General features: G+C 34.9%; 1 protein-coding gene across 7 annotated transcripts in view; it reads right to left on the reverse strand.

The window, feature by feature from the left end:
* CSMD3 (CUB and Sushi multiple domains 3) overlaps window positions 1–19,184 on the reverse strand; it is a 1,192,082-nt gene that overhangs the window by 393,495 nt on the left and 779,403 nt on the right. For all 7 annotated transcript variants that reach the window (XM_032415697.1, XM_032415696.1, XM_032415695.1 and 4 more), the window contains 2 exons: window positions 10,995–11,133; window positions 4,261–4,448 (listed from right to left, as the gene is read on the reverse strand). In XM_032415697.1, coding sequence (XP_032271588.1) covers window positions 4,261–4,448; window positions 10,995–11,133 — 327 coding nt within the window. The remainder of the gene's footprint in view (window positions 1–4,260; window positions 4,449–10,994; window positions 11,134–19,184) is intronic.

The following is a 19,184-nucleotide window of genomic DNA, read 5'->3' on the forward strand; positions in this document are numbered from 1 at the left end:
AAATATAATAATTAGCATTTTCAAATTATATCTGATTAAATCACATCCACCAGAGAAACTATTTATTTGTATTACTATCCAATTTTAAAATGAAGCTAAACAAAATACTAAAAACATAGTAGTTCAATTTTTAAAGAGACAAAGTACACATTTTAAATATATTTATCAGACGTATCCATTTCATTTAAATGTTGTTGTTTTTAATGAGAAACTAAAAAATAACAAAATCTTATCTTCAACACAATTACTTTAACCTGCTGTATTCCTCTTCTCAATGTGACCATTTGTCTTCTAGCATCCAAGGCTTTGAGATCCTCCTTCATCTTTCAATCCCTCTCACACTGTGTTTTTCCTCCACAAAATATGTCTGAAATCTGTCCTCATTGAAAAGCATCATGTCATTTATTACTTCTCTTACCCTACCCAAGGCCTTCATCACTTCAATTCTATAAGACAAATAATGATGTCTGCCCTCTCTTTCAGTATCCTTCATCTCTAGTCTATCCTGGATATAATTTTGGACACATATATCCCTAAAATATGTTACTTCATTGCTCTTGCACCCTACTTTTCATGGCATCAAGTTCAAAGTCATCACCTTGAAATTCAAGACTTCCAAATTGAATTCTACTATTTGTAATTTCCATTATTTCTCAGTAGTCATCTTTCCTACCAGTCAGGTAAGTTTCCTTACCAGTTTTATATTTTATCTTACTACCACAAATACACTCAATCATCCCTTTAATTTACAAAATCTTCTCAATTTTTACCAAACTCAGATGCCCTCTCCTTCAAGTCATGATCTTCTAATGCTCCGGCCCATAAATAACTTTCCTTTATCCAAAACTCCTATTTTGTAGCGAAATTTTAAGAAATCAGGGAAATGTGGGCTTGAAGAAGTCACATAAAATGTAAATCATGGTAAAAACAAAATCAAGCAAATGTAATTCTCCAAAAGTGATTTTAATGGTTTCAGATTATTCAGACTAAAGGTCAATGAATATTAGTACAAGGTTAGTCATTTCATTGTCCTTGTCTCTCCAACTGATGGATAAAGTAAGATAACACGTTTCTTTTATGTCTCTTACTGCACTGTATACATCTAGCAGTCACAGAATAAGTTAAAGGTGATATTTCATAATTGATTGACAAGAAAATAAATCAAGGCAATGGAAATATTTTGATTCCTCTACCACTCCCATATGTATTGACTTTAAATACAAGAACTGTTATTTAAACAGTACATTCTCTTAGATGTCTTCCATTTCCCATAGTTGGAAAAAATATATATATACCTGCATACAAAAAATATGTCTTTGGAGATGGGTATCTGTGTCTATAAATTTGTTCCGTATCCATTTATAATTTTATTGTTTTATATATTATTTACATTTCCAAGAAGACTTAATTATACTTGTCTTTAAAGAAATACAACACAATAAACAGAACTTTTTCTTGGGAGAGGGAGGGAAAATTAATTGTACTGAAAGAAAAAAATGGGTTATGTTCCTAAATTCCAGTCCATGTTGTTATTATTTTTTTAATGTGTTTTGAAAACTATGAATCTTATGTCATTGGTACAGTTTTTGCAATCTCCCTGTTTTGAGAGAAAGTAGAGTTGGGTAAATAGTGCCCCAGCAACGGGATACAAGAAAAATCTGGAGTGGAAGCAGAGGTAGCACTGCAAATAATCCTTCCCATCGCATTTTGGTCTCCCGGAAAAATCATGTTTTCTTTTTTAATGGATTTAATTAAAAAAATAGAAAGTCACTAAATACCAATTACATATTTAAAGTTTTAATTAGTGTAATAATTAAAATTTCATTCTATTGATTTGGGGGTTTGTGAACGGTTCATTTAAAAAAAAGATAGTTTGGTTACCTCCAGCTGGGAAACTTACTAAGTAACAACAACAAAAAAAACAGGTCTTTGCTTGTTTGTGTTCCTGAAAAGAAAGGGCTTGTGATGTTAGAGATTGTTCCACAGTAGTAATTAAACCACAACACTAAATAGAATAAAAATGAGAGGAAGTGATCTCTTATAAATAATATAATTTATATTTAAATTATATAAATATAATTTAAATAGAACGTTACTGCCTTCGGGCCAGATTTGACCTAAACCAACATCCAAAGTGTCTTTGATCAACCTCAGCCTCTCTAGCTCTCAGTCTCCTCCACTCAGTCTTTTTCATCACTAGTTTCCAATGGTAACTTCGATTATGTTACCAAGAGCCTATGGGTGACACACTTGCTGACTGTGACAGAGACGCTCTGCCTTGAACAACCTTTAGTCAGGCTCCTCTGAATCCTTTTAACTAGACCTCACCTGTGACCCATTTAGTCCAGTTCTAGCAGCAATCCTACTGGGTCAGTTTACTGAAAATACCCCTCCCTTGATATCTAATCAAATTCCTTATTCCCCACCCTCAGTATCTTCTCACTCTGGCCTGCTTCAGCAAATATCCTGTCTGGTGGGTTTAGCCAGATTCCCCCTACCTCTAATCCTCTGCCCCTCTTAGCAATTTCCCATCCACTGATTCCGCTCCGCCCCCCACACACCCTGCTCCCTGACTATAAAGTCCCACTTGTAGTCAGAGCTGAGCTCAATCTCTCTCCCCTTAGAGAAAACCCCACTGTAGTAAAAGTCTGCTCTATTGTCTTTAACAAGTATTTGTGAACAATTCCTTTTATAACAAAGATACATTTGAGCTTGCTTCTCATTTTAATTCCTCATCCGTTTAGTTTTCAAAGAAAAAATATGAGCTATCATTCATTACTCACTGCATGCTATTATAAAAACACATTGCATGTGTGATTTTACTTAATTCTTAAAATTGTCCTGTCTGACACGTGATCAAGACCACATACCTTGGTTGGAGTGGGATTGAATGTGATTTGTTAGGTACAGAATATAGCAATGGATTAAAGGAAAAGTGCCTGCCCATTTGTAACATATTGATAAAAATTAATTGCTAATAAGAATTAATTTTGAAATAGATTGCAAAAAAATGACTTTACTCTGACTCAACTTTAACACACATATGTTAAACTAAAAATCTCACTTAAGGCCCTTCAGTTCATTTGAATTTCCAAGCATGTGTTAATCTTCTTGTTACATTTTACAATAATATTTAGGAAATATACTTTGATGCCATAAAGCTCTAAGTAAAAAAAGAAGTTAATATAATTAAATAATATTATGGATAATACAATCTTTAAAAGAGTAATGAATATATATTTATTATTGTTTTAAAAGCCCAGGAGTCCATTGATCAAATCTACTGAAAAGACACCCAATATGGAATATAAAGTTATAAATTTCAAATGAAAAATTTTTCTTGAGGGGGCAAGGGGTGTAGGAGACGTGAATATAAAAAGAAGTGATTTAATACTTAACTGTACTTGATATAAAGATATCTTGCAGTACCCTCTTAAATGTGCTATTAGATCCAATTCACCAAAACCTCTTTTCACACAAAGATACATGGCAATGTACCTTGAGTTGCAAACGCGTGCATATATGAGTTTATATGTATACATCATATACAATACACCCATACACGTATAAATATGCCAAATGTTTATAAATTAAAAAACTTGTTTCTATGTATATACCAGAATCAAATTATTTTAAAATATCAAATGTATTTTAGATTTGTTTTAAATAAAACTATAATATTTTAGGTGGGATTATTATAAGCTGATTGCAACACTGTGAATCACAGCTTGTTTTAATATATAGTCTTTGATCAGTTATGTTAGTCATATTTGAATATACATGTATGTACTTTACTTTTCAATGTTAACATAATTTTCAGTATTTTACACAAAATAATAAAATTGAATATTTTAAATGGAAAATGTGTGCAATTAATGTGGGTAAAACACAAAAGAATGAATTTATGAAGTACATGTTAAAGGAATCTGTCAATGTTCATAGACATCTTAGATTGATATTTACTATTATTGGCTTTTCAGAATTGTGCACAAATAACTATGTAAGGAAGCCTCAGAAGGATACTTCTGAGATTTCCTTAGTATTTCCTTTCATGATGACGTTAGACAGATATTGTTGAAAACTCCTTTGCAGAATTTACTAAAACACATACCTTGCAAAGCATTAGCATTCTCATGGGTCAAGGAAAGCTTTAATTTTATTTTCTTAATAAATCTTGTAGTTCTTTTAATGATGCAATGGTAATACCAAATGTAGGGAAAAGAGAATAGGGAAATCAAAAAATATTTTGTCTTTACTTACTTTCATAATGAATCTTGAAACCATTATTAGAACGGCTGTTGTCTGTTGTAAACAGAAGGTATATAAAATTACTGCTACTGAATAGAAACTGGGGCACTTGTGTACCATTGTAGGATCCAAGCAAGGGTGACAGAAGATTTGGTCCATCGTGCACTTCCAGAACATCATAATTCAGTTCAGTCTGAAATCTAGGATTAAGAGACAATGTGAAAATATATTTATTAGAATAACACTATAAGGAAAATAATGATTTAGATTGCTATTTAAATGACTAAACTTTTTATAATTTTTATATTAAATTTTTCTTTAGCTTACCTAATATCATACGTATCATTTAAGACCTCATCATGTGCTAAATACCTAAGTTATAAGCTCTTATTCTTATGGGAAATTATCATTAAAGAGGTATGTATATACATATTTGTTGTTCATAAGTAAGATTTCTTTCAAATATTATGGAATATCCTCAGTAAACAAATGGCCTTTTCATTAACCAAGCATTTTTTGGGAGTCACCTTTCTTTTACTTTCCTCATTTTATGGAAAACTATGTGATTCATATTTATCTTCAATCCGTTAATCAGATTCTCATCTTACTTGTATATATATTTCAAATCTGACTTCTGCTTTACATTGTGGTCCTTTTTTTTTTTCTGACAAATCTATTTTGCCATTAAAAACTTTATACAGTTTTTATTTCAAAACAGTTGTCCTAATTATAAGTAGGTAATGATAATAACGACGATGCAGTTGATGTTCACTAAGTGCTTGCTCTGATAAATATTTTATCTATATTCATTTATCCAAACCTCACACTAACCCTGTCAGTTAGCTCCTATTATTATACTCATTTTGCAGGTAAGAAAACTGAGGCCTGCAGAACTTGAATAGTTCAAACCCAAGTCTCTCTGTCCCTAGCCTCTATACTATGCTATGCTATGCTGGCTGGTTTTATTATTCGATTTTTGGTGGTGGTTACTGTTGATGTTTTCAATTCTCTTAAAAGATGCATATTTTATAAATGCAATCAACACAGAGCCACTTTTAACATGCATAAAATATTATTAATAAAATAGCATTTTAAATGCTATTTAAGAAGTGTAATTGAAATATTTTTCAATCTGTACCACTTTTACACCCTGTTAAGCAATATACTTAGTAAAATGAATGAATTTCATAAGCTTATCTTGGTTTTTATTTTGCAATATGGAATATATTGCATTGGTCTAAAAATAACTTTTCCAATAATACAATTTAGAATAGGAAATGTATAGGAACACACTATGTCCTTTAAGTAAATGATCAGACAATTATACATTGTGAATCCATTATTTGGTTGTTTTGTAGTCCGTCTATTGTAGTATTAAAATTGGAGTTCCACTTCGGTAGCTAGTCAGCTGATAATAACCAAATTAAAATGCACAGAAGAGTCAGAGATTACTTTGAATTGAAACATAAAGAGACAATTCTTAATAGAATAGCAACATTAACTGATGATATAGAGAACACTGTTCAGTAGGAGTGAATCCTTAAAAAGAAAATCAGCACAGATTTGCCCTAAGGAACTATAAAAATACATTAGAATAACAAGGGAAATGAATTAGGGTTACACAATAATTTGAATTTCTTTCATTTTGTGTTTCAAGATAGTTGTATACATTTCTCATAAACTGCCTCACTCTAGTGTTCATTTGTTTATGACATTAAATTTATTGTTTATCATAAACAAATGTTGTGGAACCACTAGATGATATTAAAAATGAAATTGAACATAATCTTACTCAATTTTTGTTGTCTTTTAAAAACATTCTTGATGTAATCCAAAACCATTCTGACCAAATTGAAATAGTCCTCATTAATTTAAAAGTAAAAACAAGTTGCTGTCTGGAAGAGTGATACATAGCTATGGTCTAGGAATTGAGGACAGGAAAAGGGATAGAAAGACGGGCTTAGGATGATTAATAGTAAATGAGTTCATTTAGAAGCTGCCAAATATTGAGAACATTTAGAAACTGTTGGAAGAAACAAAGCAAAATTCCTCTGCAGATCTGAATATAAGACTTGTAACAGTTTAGCTATGTTAAGAAGAGGTAAACAGTTTAAAAACCACATATGTTCCTAGGCATTATTATTTTGCTCTGTGTTGACAGGAAATTCGATTTCTTAAGATTTCATTGACTTAAGGTATTTGAGACAATTTCAAGAAGCCAAGTAGTGGCTAATATATTTGTGATATATTTTAGGTTTTTTTTTTCCACCCCTGTAAATTAAATCTAGTCAATTGCTACATTTGAGAATATAGGAAAATAGCTATGCCATCATCTTCGTTATAGGATTTATTTATAAAATTTCATTTTAACCAAATTAAATTATTTCTGGGTACAAGAAAGCAAGTGACATGGCTCAGTAATAAATACAATTCATTATTTGGAAAAAAAATTCTATAAGAAGTATTCTCAGAATGACAGAAATTATTAAAGAGCTAGCAACCAGTGTTCTTACAATAGCTTAGTTGGAAACCAGAAGGGAATTAGGTTTTTCAAGACATAATTCTTATTTGATACTTCAGAGAGGATATCTTGTTTCTCAAAACAATCTTATGAGGGAAATGAAACACCAAGATATTATAGGGTCAGTAAACAAAGAAGTGATAGATGTACATATTTCTAATTTCAAGGTGACTATTTTATGCCTCTAATCTAATGGATAAACCTCTCATTTATTTTTTAACTTGACGAAGTCCCTTGCTCACCGCTTTGCGACTGAGCTACTCCTAACCATGTGCCGGCTATTTAAGATGTGGATTATTTTAAAGGAACCAATTTTCTGACAAAGCACACGGGATATGGACAGCCCTAAAGTAAAACCTCATACCCTTAAAGGATCTTTAGAAAAGAAGAAATGGAGGAGGGTATTTAAATAACTTTCCTTTCAAATCGCTCCAATTCAAGAATCTTACGGGCTCGCGTGTGTGTTGTGTTTGTGCTGTGTGTGTGTGTGTGTCTGAGGGAGAGGTAGATAGAGGACTCAAGCGCTCAAACAAACATTTCAGTTTAGAACATTTTTTAAAGAACTGAGACTATTTATTTTAGTTATACAAAGTAAAATTCCAAAGAAATATACTGATACAGCTATGCCCTGTCTATGTTAAAATAGTGAAAATAACCTCAGTAAATTCTTAATGCATTTCTAACTCTTGATTCTTCCAGTGTTTGAGCTAATTAACAAGGAATAGTTATACGTAGAGATTATGTGTATATCTCTGTGTGTATATATATACATACACACATTGGTATCACTGGTATCAGGAAGGTGAAGGAGCTAGGAGGTTTATAATTTGCTTCAGAGGGAGACTTAGGGATTCAGAAGAGAGGCACAGTTTGACAAGCCCTGCTCAGTGGTGCTCACGGGAAGAAGACAAAATCGTTGGACTCTGGGAATCATTTCTCACCCCAGGCCTGTTCTGGCTGACCTACAGAACTGTTTATTGTTGCTGTGCCCAAACCCTAGCATCGAAAATCACTTTTCAGTGTGACTCTTGCCTACAGCCTAGCTTAAAGGATTTGTGTCACAGTAAGCAGATAAGAGAATAAGAAAGTGGCAGAGTAAAAAGTGCTAAGTAACTATATTTATCAAAATTAAATTGGGTTTTTGTCTGTTTAACTGGCATTACAGTTTATAAAAATCGCTGAGTTTTTTTGTTTTTTGTTTTTTTTTTTTTAACCAGGAAGGTAAGTCTGGGATGGTTTAACTTAGAATATAGGCTGCAGAATGTACATTAATTCACTTTAGAGATTCTGAAGGTATCTATCCAAGACAGGCAAGCAGCAAAGTGGCCCATGTAACTGCCTATCAGGAGGGATAGAACACACATGTTAAAAACTTTGGACAGAGAAAATGTGTCTTCAAAAAAAGTATAAAATCAAAAGTCACAAGTGTGGTGCTCTGAATTATAAGGACTGCTTTGCAATCTGCTTCTCAAGTTGGCAATTCTAGATAGCCTACTTAGGGCTGAGAGATAGCATGTGTTATTTATTTATTTAATGATGGTTAATGACTCTCATTAGCAAACCAGGGGATCCTTTTCAATAAAATAATGCATTTTGTGGTAATAAAACTTGAACTAATTTTCTAGTGATACTATTTTATGCTTATGTAGTGTTTTTAAATTGAATATAAAATAATGAAAATAAGCTATTTTTAAAGTTGTCTAGCATTGGAGTCAGCTGGGAGATGGAAAAAGAGTGAATTCTTAGGAAAACACTGATCTTTGATTTAGGAAAAAAATCTTAATTAGCATGTTTGTAAAGAAAAACAAAATCCACCCCCAGTCCTGCCCCCCAATATCACCCAGTTGGAAGCTCAGAGAAACAAGCATTTAAATTGCTCTGAATAATAAAGTAACAGTAGATGTTTACCCTGCTGAATTCTGGAGGGAGTACTGAGAGGTAGAGGAAGGAGGGTTGAAGATCCTGGGTGTGGACAAGGCCAGAGGCAGGGAAGAGTCTGGGATAAGAGAGGGCACTGGGGAGATACACACAATCATTCCCGAGATGGGGATTACCAGGAAAAAATTGAGACAGTGCAGTAATTCTCTTTGATTATCCCTTGTATTAAGGTTTTTGTGAGAAGGAAGGGAAGTGATACAAATAAGGAGCAGCATAAGGAGGTGAGGGAGGGTGGCAGCCTCCAGAGCTCACAAGTGAGATGTCGCTAAGAGCAGGATTTCAGAGCTGGAAGTGAACAAAAGCATCCCTAGGAATTCTGAAAATTTAAGGAGGGGCCAGACTTTCCTCTGCATATAAGGTGAGGCTCAAGTCTTTTTATTTAGATATTGAAGGTAATGACATGGTAAGAAATATATGGGTGACAGATAGATGTTATAAACTATGGGAGTATAATACATTTTCAATTGTCTTATCATAACACCTCATACAGAATAATGTTATGTCCAAAACAGGAAATACTAAAATTATGTACTTACACCTATATAAATGTACTTATTTAAAATATGAATCAATTATGATAGAAGAATATGCTAATCCTTCAAATGTGATGCTCTAAATTTAACAAATTAAAAATATGTAATAAATCTGTCTCATTGACATGAATCAATACAATTTTTTAAATTATTAAATGATATGATCAATATTATTATGTTATATTATATATTCCAAACCAAATAGAATTTGGGTAAGTTTGGTAAATTTGGGTCCCACATTCATGGAACACTGTTATTTGATGAAGATTTTATTCTGAATAAATCATATGCTTTTCACTAAAATTGCTATGGCAACACAGGCTATATCACTGAATAAAGGATATGATTTCAACATCACAACAAAAAACTCTGCCAAAGTATTCTAAATATAAACTTTTTTTTTTTTTTTTTTAAGTGCATAAGTCACTGTTTTGGGTTGAATTGTATCCCCCTAAAATTGATATGTGAAGTCCTAACCCCTAGTACCTCAGAATGTGCCTGTATTTGGAGAAAGGTCCTTTAAAGATATAAGCAAGGTAAATGAGAACATATGGGTGGTCCAGCATGACTGGTATCCTCATAAGAAGAGAAAATTCTGAAGAAAGACCATGTTAAGACATAGGGAGAAGATAGCCAACTATAAGTCAAGGACAAAGGCCTCAGAAGAAACAACCCTGTTGACGCCTTGATCTCAGACATCCAGCCTCCCCAGAACTGTGAGGAAATAGATTTCTGTTGGTTAAGCCACTTAGTCTGTGGTATCTTGTTATGGCAGCCCTAGCAAACTAATTCAGTTGTAGTCAAGTTGTGTAGGCCACAGTAAGGTAGGATGGCCTCATGTGAGATGTTTAACACTTTACAGCTGTCAAATAGAATTTGTTTTCTTCTCAAGTTGTAACACTAGTATGGACAGATTAATTCAGTGAAGAACCTCTTGGATCAGGGAAGGATCATGTTATATTCATAAAATTCAATCATCAGCATAATTCTGCTATGTTTATGTTTTCTGTGTGAATATAATGCTTAAAAAGTTTATTTTTTTAAAATAAAGGGATTGAAAGATGAAGGGAGTCAACAATATAATTGGGAAATTATATAAATACTTGCATTTCAATTTGTAAATAGTGATCCAATCACAGACCTGAAGCTTCAGTCTTTTAACTTTTTAATATTTAATATTGTAATCTTTCATGGCATAGATTATTTGATCAGTAATGCTATTTTTCCTAGGGAAAAAATGTTCAACTGGCCAATCATTAACACACATTAATTTGACATAGCCATTTTTCTGAAGGACTTGTAGTCGTAGATACACGGATGGTGTGCTTGAGTGTTTTTAGTCTCTACTACAGTATAAATGCAAATGTGTTTATAACACTTTTGCCATTCGAAATACAGCAGAACACACAGGCCCTTTAAAATCAGGACAAGTAAACTTGTTACGTTAAAGGTCACATGTTCATATCTCAGTAGTGTATATATGTTTATAAAGCATATGCATATGAAGCATATGTATATAAAGCAAAAAAGGTCCATCTTACATATCTCAATAGTACTGACAGAGCATTAAACAAATAGAAAATTAACTTGAAAGCAGGCTGAAAGGTTAAAAGGGACAAACTGAAACATTCAAGGCACAGAAATTGACTATTGCAATAAAATGATACATTGATTTGGTAAATAAAATGGATAATGCCAACTATTCTTTTAGATAATCTGTATTTTTTTAAAGGTAGAAAAATATTTGTAGAGACCTTTCAAATGTAATTTTGATAGAGTGTCCGGGTTCAGCTTCAATCACCCACTCACAATTCAAAGAGTCTTTATAGTATCCTGGCCATCCTGGGGAAAGAATCAATCCACTAGGAGCTGAAAAATGGCCACCACACGGAGCTGAAAAATGGAATCAGAGAACGAGTAAGAACAGAAGTTTTAGAACAAGTTGTAGAGATTATTATTAGTACCAACTATAATCTTTTAAATGAATCTCTGCATGTACTTTTAAAATGCTATTTAGTAATGTTTTGAAGGGAAAGCTACATCTAGTCCTATTACTGAATGCTTATTTTCCTTAGAAAAAGTAATTCACTTTTTGAAAATATGGCATTGCTATACACTCAGCATGTCGGATAAACTGATTGTCCTCAAGTGTCCTAATAATATCCCTTAAATGCATTCTTGTGTCTCCATCATTTTCATGTTTAAGGCTTGAAAACAACGTAAATTGTTAGTTTTAGTTTCTCTTTCATTTTTCTGACTTACATTATCAAATACTGCTAATTCATTCTATACGCTGTCTAAAACTCTAATCTTCCTTATTCTAGAGTCCCTAATACAATTTGGGCTTTCACTGATTCAGCCTCTTCCCTGATTTCCCATCCACTAATTTCTCTCTTGCTTCAGTCCAGCTGTCAGAATAATATCCTTCAAATTACAGTTTCATTATACCATTCCCTTTCCTAGACATCTATGTTGATCCCTTTTCCTTTAACATTAGATTCAAATCCTCAGCTTATCATTTCCAGTATATAATTTTCTGCTTTTCTCTAAATTTACACATAATTGAAATCATAATGATAACATTGTAATTCCAGTAGGTACTGATTAGGTCTTTTGGTGTAAACACCTCATTTTGGAGATGAATAAACCAAGTCCAGAGAAGAGCAACTCCCCAAAGTTCACAAGGCTTACTAAGTCTTCAAAGTACTTTCAAGTCATTTTTTACAAAACAGGACCTCAAAACTGGTCCTCTCCCATTATTTCCCAGTATTCGCTATTTCCTAGTATTGGTAAATGAAATCACCATCCAGGGAGTTGCACAAACCAGGAAGCTAGATGTAAGCATCTTTCATATTTCTATAATCCTTTTCATTTACTCCCATATCCAGGCCATCCTCAAGCTCACTCTTGTTTCTCTATCTCTATAGCTGCCATCTTAGTTTACATTATCATATCATCATCTCATCCCTGCAGTAAACCTTCCTAAATGACCCTTCTTCTTCTTCTTCTTTTTTTTAAAGATTTTGTTTATTTATTTGAAAGAAAGAGGGAGGGAGACTAAGAGGGAAAAGCAGACTCCCCGCTGAGCAGAGAGGCTGATATGGGACTCGATCCCACGACCCTGAGATCATGACCTGAGCTGAAGGCAGACGCTTAACTGACTGAGCCACCCCGGTGCCCCACTAGCTGACCCTTCTAACCAGCCTTTTCATCCACACTAACTATCCTCCATGCTATAGCCAGAGTATTTTTTTCAACCACGAATCTGAGCACACCCTTCGATGACTTCTTTCTGTGTTGACCAATAAGGCCCTGCGTGATCTAGTTTACACTCTAGCCTAGACTCTGAACTTCTCTACTTGACTCTGCAGCCCAGCTGCCTTAGCCTGCTCTGTACCTTCAGAAAGTACACACAGAAAACAAAAATGGAGCAGAGTATTTAAATTACTGAAAATTATTCAGAAAGGAAAATAAAAAAGAAGAGCAAATATATACTGCATTAGCTTTTCAACATATTAGAGACCATTCCCAATGACTTCCTATGTTATATTTTTATTTTCTCTAAACCGCTCCATTTAAACTTTATCCCATGTGTTTATATTTTTGTTGCTTACTTGTTTCTGTTATACTAGCAAAATTTCTAAAACCTATTACTTCAGACACTATTTTTACTCATTTTCCTTTTTTAAAAAATTTGATATAACCTAAACAAAATAGTAAATATTTATAAATTGGCCTAGGAATCAAGCATTACTATAAATATCCATTTGAGAAAAATATATTTATGTAAAATTTTGCCAAAATTTGTTATTTGCATGCAAAAAAAAAAAAACTTTCATATAAAATTAGATTTTCTTCCTTAGGAGAATTTAATTTTGTTTCCTAAAAGGCTTTCAAAGGAGACCATTTTCAGGAGGATTATTTACTCCTCTTTGCTACAATGACTCATAATTAGGTTTCCTGTAGGGTTATTATGTATTTCAAAAATAAAATTAGGTGCATAATAGCCACTTAAATTACCATATTTTAAAAGAGAGAGTAAAGTATCTTAGTGAGAGAAGGTCCCGGAAATATGGAAAATTTCTGACAGAACTCCTTAATATGTCATGGACTCATATTGTTTTAGACAAGTGTTTGTGTACTTCAGTCTAATCATCATTAAAAGAGGTAATCAGTCATAAAATTAACAATTGAGTAACAGGCCATAAAGGATTAAAAAGTAAAGTACCCAGGGGTGCCTGGGTGGCTCAGTCGTTAAGCGTCTGCCTTCGGCTCAGGTCATGATCCCGGGGTCCTGGGATCGAGCCCCGCATCGGGCTCCCTGCTCCGCGGGAAGCCTGCTTCTCCCTCTCCCACTCCCCCTGCTTGTGTTCCCTCTCTCTCTGTGTCTCTCTCTGTCAAATAAATAAAACCTTTAAAAAAAAAAAAAAGTAAAGTACCCAGAAGCACTTTAGCTGAAGGCCCCTCCATCTTAAGTGTGAGGGAGGCAGTTAGGAGGAGTCTTTAGAACAAAGGAGAACATAAAAATGTGGTTAGTTTGTTCCCTGAAAGGACTTCCCTGAAGGTGACCCTACTAAAAGGTGAGTCTTCTAGTTAACTTATGACATATCATATTCTGAAGCTCTTCTTTCTCTCACATATAGGCTTGAAACTCTCAAAATGTATCATTCCAAAAGTATGGGAACAGACTCCCCAACAGGGTGTGAAACCTAAGAGGAGAGACCGATGCTCAGTGAAGCCTCATGGTCACAGCGACTAGCAGCGCGTGACAGGGAGATGTGCATAGGGACAAGCCACATTGTAGCAAAAACAGCAGAGTATGGAGTGGGCAAAATGCAGGGAAAAAATAAGGGGAGATCAATGGTAGAGAAAAAGAGATGTAGAAATCTGCCCAAAGCAGAAAGCAGTGTAGGATAGAGGAAGAAGAGAGAGAGAGAGCAAGAGCACGAACTTTTGAACAAAGAACTACTAATAATATTAGTAGCAAATATTTGAATTAATAAAGAGAAATTCAACAGTAAAAGGAATAATAAGTTAGTGGTCTAAACCTTACAACTTTGTCATATCCATGTACTTCTTATATTAAATTAATAATTTTCTTTAAATAGATTCACTTATATTTTAACTTCAATGACTTTTTTAGACTTGCCCTAAATAAAAATATCTATGAAGTCATAGTGTTTATGTACTACTTATATTTTTTTCCCAAAATGCCTAAAAATAAATATGTAGCTTTTGAAATGTAATAAATGCTTACACATTCAACAACTAAAATAAGATTGTGTACCTCCAGGTATAAAGGCAACACAATTTAAGATAGACCTCTATAAAAGACAGTAACTAAGCTTGCCTGAACCAGGGAAACTGGAATATATGCAAAACAGAAAGGAGATCAAGGCCAGACAAGGTATTTTCAAAGTCCCATTCATTCATTCATTCACTCATTCATCATTCACTCATTTGTATTTCAGTCATGCAGCAAACAACTGTGTGTCAGGTATCTGTCTGTGTGGTATTTGTATTACTTTTACCAATTAACATTTATTGAATATTTCCTATGTGCCAGGAACTATGAGAAAAGTCCCTTGGATTATTTTATATAACTCAAAAAAATCCAGCCACATATGTACTATTATTATAGATAAGAACATTGATGTGTAGAGAATTTAAATAATTTGCGTACGTGGGGCCAAGACAGACCATCCCAAGATGGACCACTTGGCATATTGATTATCTTACATAAATATTACTTAAGAGATAACCTGTACAAAAAGGACATTTAGACCCTTCTCTGTCCCCCTGAAAGCAGGAAATAAATCTCCCACATGAAAGGTACCTTCCCTGTACCAGGAAGTAAAGAGATATCCTTATCACCAGAGATGGGAAATTTAGAGCCAAGGAGACTGTGTAAATAACCCTTGTTAATTTTTTTTTTTTTTTTTTTTTTTTTTACTAATTTACTATTGTGGTCCAAATTCTGTTTAGAATTTCTTACCAATTGAAGCTCCCAAGGTTTTCTTTGTCCCGTCAATTCCTCAAAGAATCTTTGCATAAAAAGTATATAAACTATCTGCCTTGCTCATTTCTTTAGGTTTCAATTTCATTATTGGGCCTCTTTGTGCATGTAATAAAACTTTGGTTTTTTTCTCCTGTTAATCTGTCTCATATATGGTTTCTGCTATATATAAGATACTCTGCTAGGTGCTGAAATTAAAAAACAAATCCATATGACATTTTCTCTGTCCTCAAGAGACCCACACTCTACAAGGAAGATGGGTATAGCCAACATGCAGGACAAGCACATGCTTGAGCAGGATGGGCAGTCTGGAAACACAGGGAAGAGACAGGTGACATCCTAGGGACATTAGGGAAGAGTTCTTGAAGGTGATTTTGTCAGAAGTGAATTTAGATTTAAAAAAGTGAATAGAAGATAAGGGGAGTTGGACAGAGAGAGCAGAGACAGGAAGTGAAAATACAAATGTGTATGAGGGAAAGTCAAGTAGTTCTTTGTTTTGGAAGCTTATAGTTTGTGGAGGAGTAAGGAAAGGACTTTTTGGTTTTATGCAGTGGTTACTGCTTTTGAAGACTTAAACCTTAGTGGGCACCCAGGGAACTTGTTAAAATGCAGATTTCCAGGGGTGCCTGGGTGGCTCAGTCGTTTAGCTTCTGCCTTTGGCTCAGGTCATGATCCCAGGGTCCTGGGATCGAGCTCCCGCATCGGGCTCCCTGCTCTGCGGGAAGCCTGCTTCTCCCTCTCCCACTCCCCCTGCTTGTGTTCCCTCTCTCGCTATGTCTCTCTCTAAATAAAATAAATAAATAAAATCTTTAAAAAAATGCAGATTTCCAGAATGCACATCTAGTTATAAGGTGGGATCCAGAAAGCTGCGCTGTTAACAGTTCCCTCACCCCCACCCTGGCCTCACAGGCCATTTTGCTGCTGTCGGCCCATAGACCACACTGACTAAACCTAAGATATGGCCGGTCTGTAGCTTCAGGATTCCCCTGGATGATAGCTCAGGTTCCTGAGATAAAGAAGTGATTTGCATCTGTTAGTGAAATACAGATTGCTGTCTCTAAACCAACCAACCCCCATCTACTTTTATTTTTCTAAGGTCTGAAGAAAGTCTGTTATAAATAATTTGCGTTGGAGTGCTGACTCATTTCTGTGTTACTTTAAGTAGAAGGGACAAATTCAAAATACCCACTATGTTTTAAGACCTATGTGAAAGAGTCAAAAGTGCGTTAGACTTTATTCAGATAAAATTCCCTTGAATAAAAATGCTAAGGAATTCTAGTGTTCCACAGCAGGAGATGCTCTTTCATCTGAGAAGTGGCAGTTAGGTGCTCAGAGGGAAGTTGGGGATGGGAAGAGCTGAGTTTGATCTCAGGAGTTTGGCTATAAGTGAATTTAAAAGTGAGCGTTCTAACATTTCGCCTTTCTGGGGAGCTGTGCATGAGATACCATCTCAGGGATTATCAAACAATGAGGGTTCCATCCCTGCCCCCCCGCCTTTTAACTTTCTTTATGAATATAGGTGTGGTAAGTAATCACTGACTCTCTTTAACCGCAGCACACTGGATGATTTTTCAAAGAAAATTATGAGAAATATATTGGGTCTGAATCTAGGATAAAAAGAGGAAGCTAGAAACACACAAATTAAAGGGCCAGGGTTACAGAGAAACAATCACAGCTCTGTACCTTCTTTCATCTCCATAACCCCTTCAACCCTTCTCCCAGACTCAGCTCCACAGAGAGTGGGAGCAAAACCCTGCAGATTGCGACTACATCAGTTTCCCTGTGGTAGCCCTCCAGGAGAATGGAATTTAATACTATGTTAACATTTAATTAAAAGTGGGGTTTATTTTTAGATGTATGCACATTCTCTCAATGAGAACCACAAATAAATTCTGATCTATGCATCAGCTTGTTACTCTAATTGCTCCCTCAGAAGAACTCCCTCCAAAGAGAATGCAATATCTGTGAATGAGAAGGGTTTCCTATCCTTTGAGGTAATTGAGTTCAAGAGAAAATCTCTTATCCTCAAAGGGAAAGTTCATCAGGCATGTGGATCTAGCCTTGCCTCCAAACAGTTCTCCAGGGACTTCAGTCCTATCCTATTCACTCAAGGAATATTCTCAGATACCCCATTAGAGAGTAGGAAGGAGAATAAGCCATGGTTATGCAGGGTGTTCTCTGCTGAGAGCAAGGAAGTTCTTGCTTGAGTAAGCATTTTATGGTACATTCTGAAATTGATGGAACAAAAACAAAAATGGGTTTCCCTTCCTTCCTTCCTTCCTTCCTTCTTTTCCCTTCTTCCCTTCTTCCTTCCTTCTAATTACTGCCTTCAAAAATGCACTGCCGAATCTCCATCTCCTTAAATAAAAGTTGGGCAGATCCTCTAACGTTCTCATCACTTTCAGTATTAAAAAAACTTGGTCCAGTCCAAAGCAAAATTATTATCTTATCTTCTCCATACATCTACCCAAGATGCGTCCTTGAGCAATGGCCTGAGAGGCTTAGAGAATGGGGAGGAGGGTGCTGATGGAGGACTAGCACTTGCTGATAATTCATTCCTCCATTCACTTCAGCACTTAGAATAGTCTCCCCCTCATCTTATCTCCTTCCTCTTCCTTTTAGGTCCTTTTGCCTGTGGTCTGTTAGGGCTGGGATGGGATAGATGGTATTGTCAGTCCTTTCCTGGCTATTGCCGTATCCCTCATTACCCTGACTCTTCCTTGATGCCTTCCATTTGTCAGATATGGAAAATATTTGTTCTCCATGAGAATAAATGAGTCCTTTGGAAAGGCCAAGAGTGGGGAAAGGTGGCTTCTCACTGTTTAATTCTCTGTTATCAGAGAAGCTCAACCTCTTCCAGTCACCTCCTCACTCCCATCCCTGGCAGTATACCCTACAACAACTCAGGTTGTTGGGTTTCCTTCACTTGGTGGTGAAGCTCAGGTACCTTCTTTGGTATTCATTTGATGCATAGGAAATTGACATCACTGACTTGCCAAATTGTTTGAACTAGACAGTTTTCCTTCTTTTCAATCTGTCAATTTTCTTCCTCTTACTCAATCAGCACAGAGAACAGACCAGCAAGTACCACACTATATAATCAGATATCTACCTGGGGATTCTCATTTCTCTTTCTCCCAGGCAACTCCATTCTTTATGAGGGATTCTTCTAAAGCCCTCCCCCTCAACTTGGCTTGAAGAGAAAAAGACTAGTATCCTCCTTCTTATAGGGAGATAAAAAAACTGAACAACTTTGACTTCAGGGGTTTCAGATAGATTGACAGACAGGTAGGTAGATGATAGACAGATAGATAGATCGATAGATCAATAGATAGATCAATAGATTGATCAATCTAGATCTTGATTTCCCTTACTTTCTTTTTGCTGCTTATATAAATTGGAAGTGGGGCGCCTGAGGTTATGATTGAGAGAGATGAATCAGTTAGAGCGTACTTAATTAGCCATGAAGAGGGTATCTGGACTTCAATTTATTATTGTTATTATTTTATAGAGTGGGTATTGAGACTTTTTTCTCCTTAGCTGGGCGTCTAAGTTGCCAATACCAAAGCTACAAGAAAATTATCCTTGTCATTCATTTTGCTCCTAAAGATTTTCTTGTCAGCCAGGGAAGCTAAATGATAATATTATTAAATATTATGAGTCTCCACAAGGAAGGGGAACTTTTCTTTCAGTTAGTCTTAACTTGGTGTCTTAATTAAATCAACAGCTTTGAGCCAATAGCATACATCTGACTCTTCCAATGTATTTCATTAAATGTAATCCTCTTTATCTATAAAGCAGTTCAATGAATGTATTATACCCTAATTATATTCAAGAACATGACCATATAATCCAGAAGGCCAATATTCTATTTCCATTTTTGTTGAAGGGATTGCTTTAGATCAAAGAGGGCATTGCTAGCTACAGC

This window comes from Phoca vitulina, unplaced genomic scaffold, assembly GCF_004348235.1.
Source record: "Phoca vitulina isolate PV1807 unplaced genomic scaffold, GSC_HSeal_1.0 scaffold18, whole genome shotgun sequence".
Taxonomy (NCBI): Eukaryota; Metazoa; Chordata; class Mammalia; order Carnivora; family Phocidae; genus Phoca; species Phoca vitulina.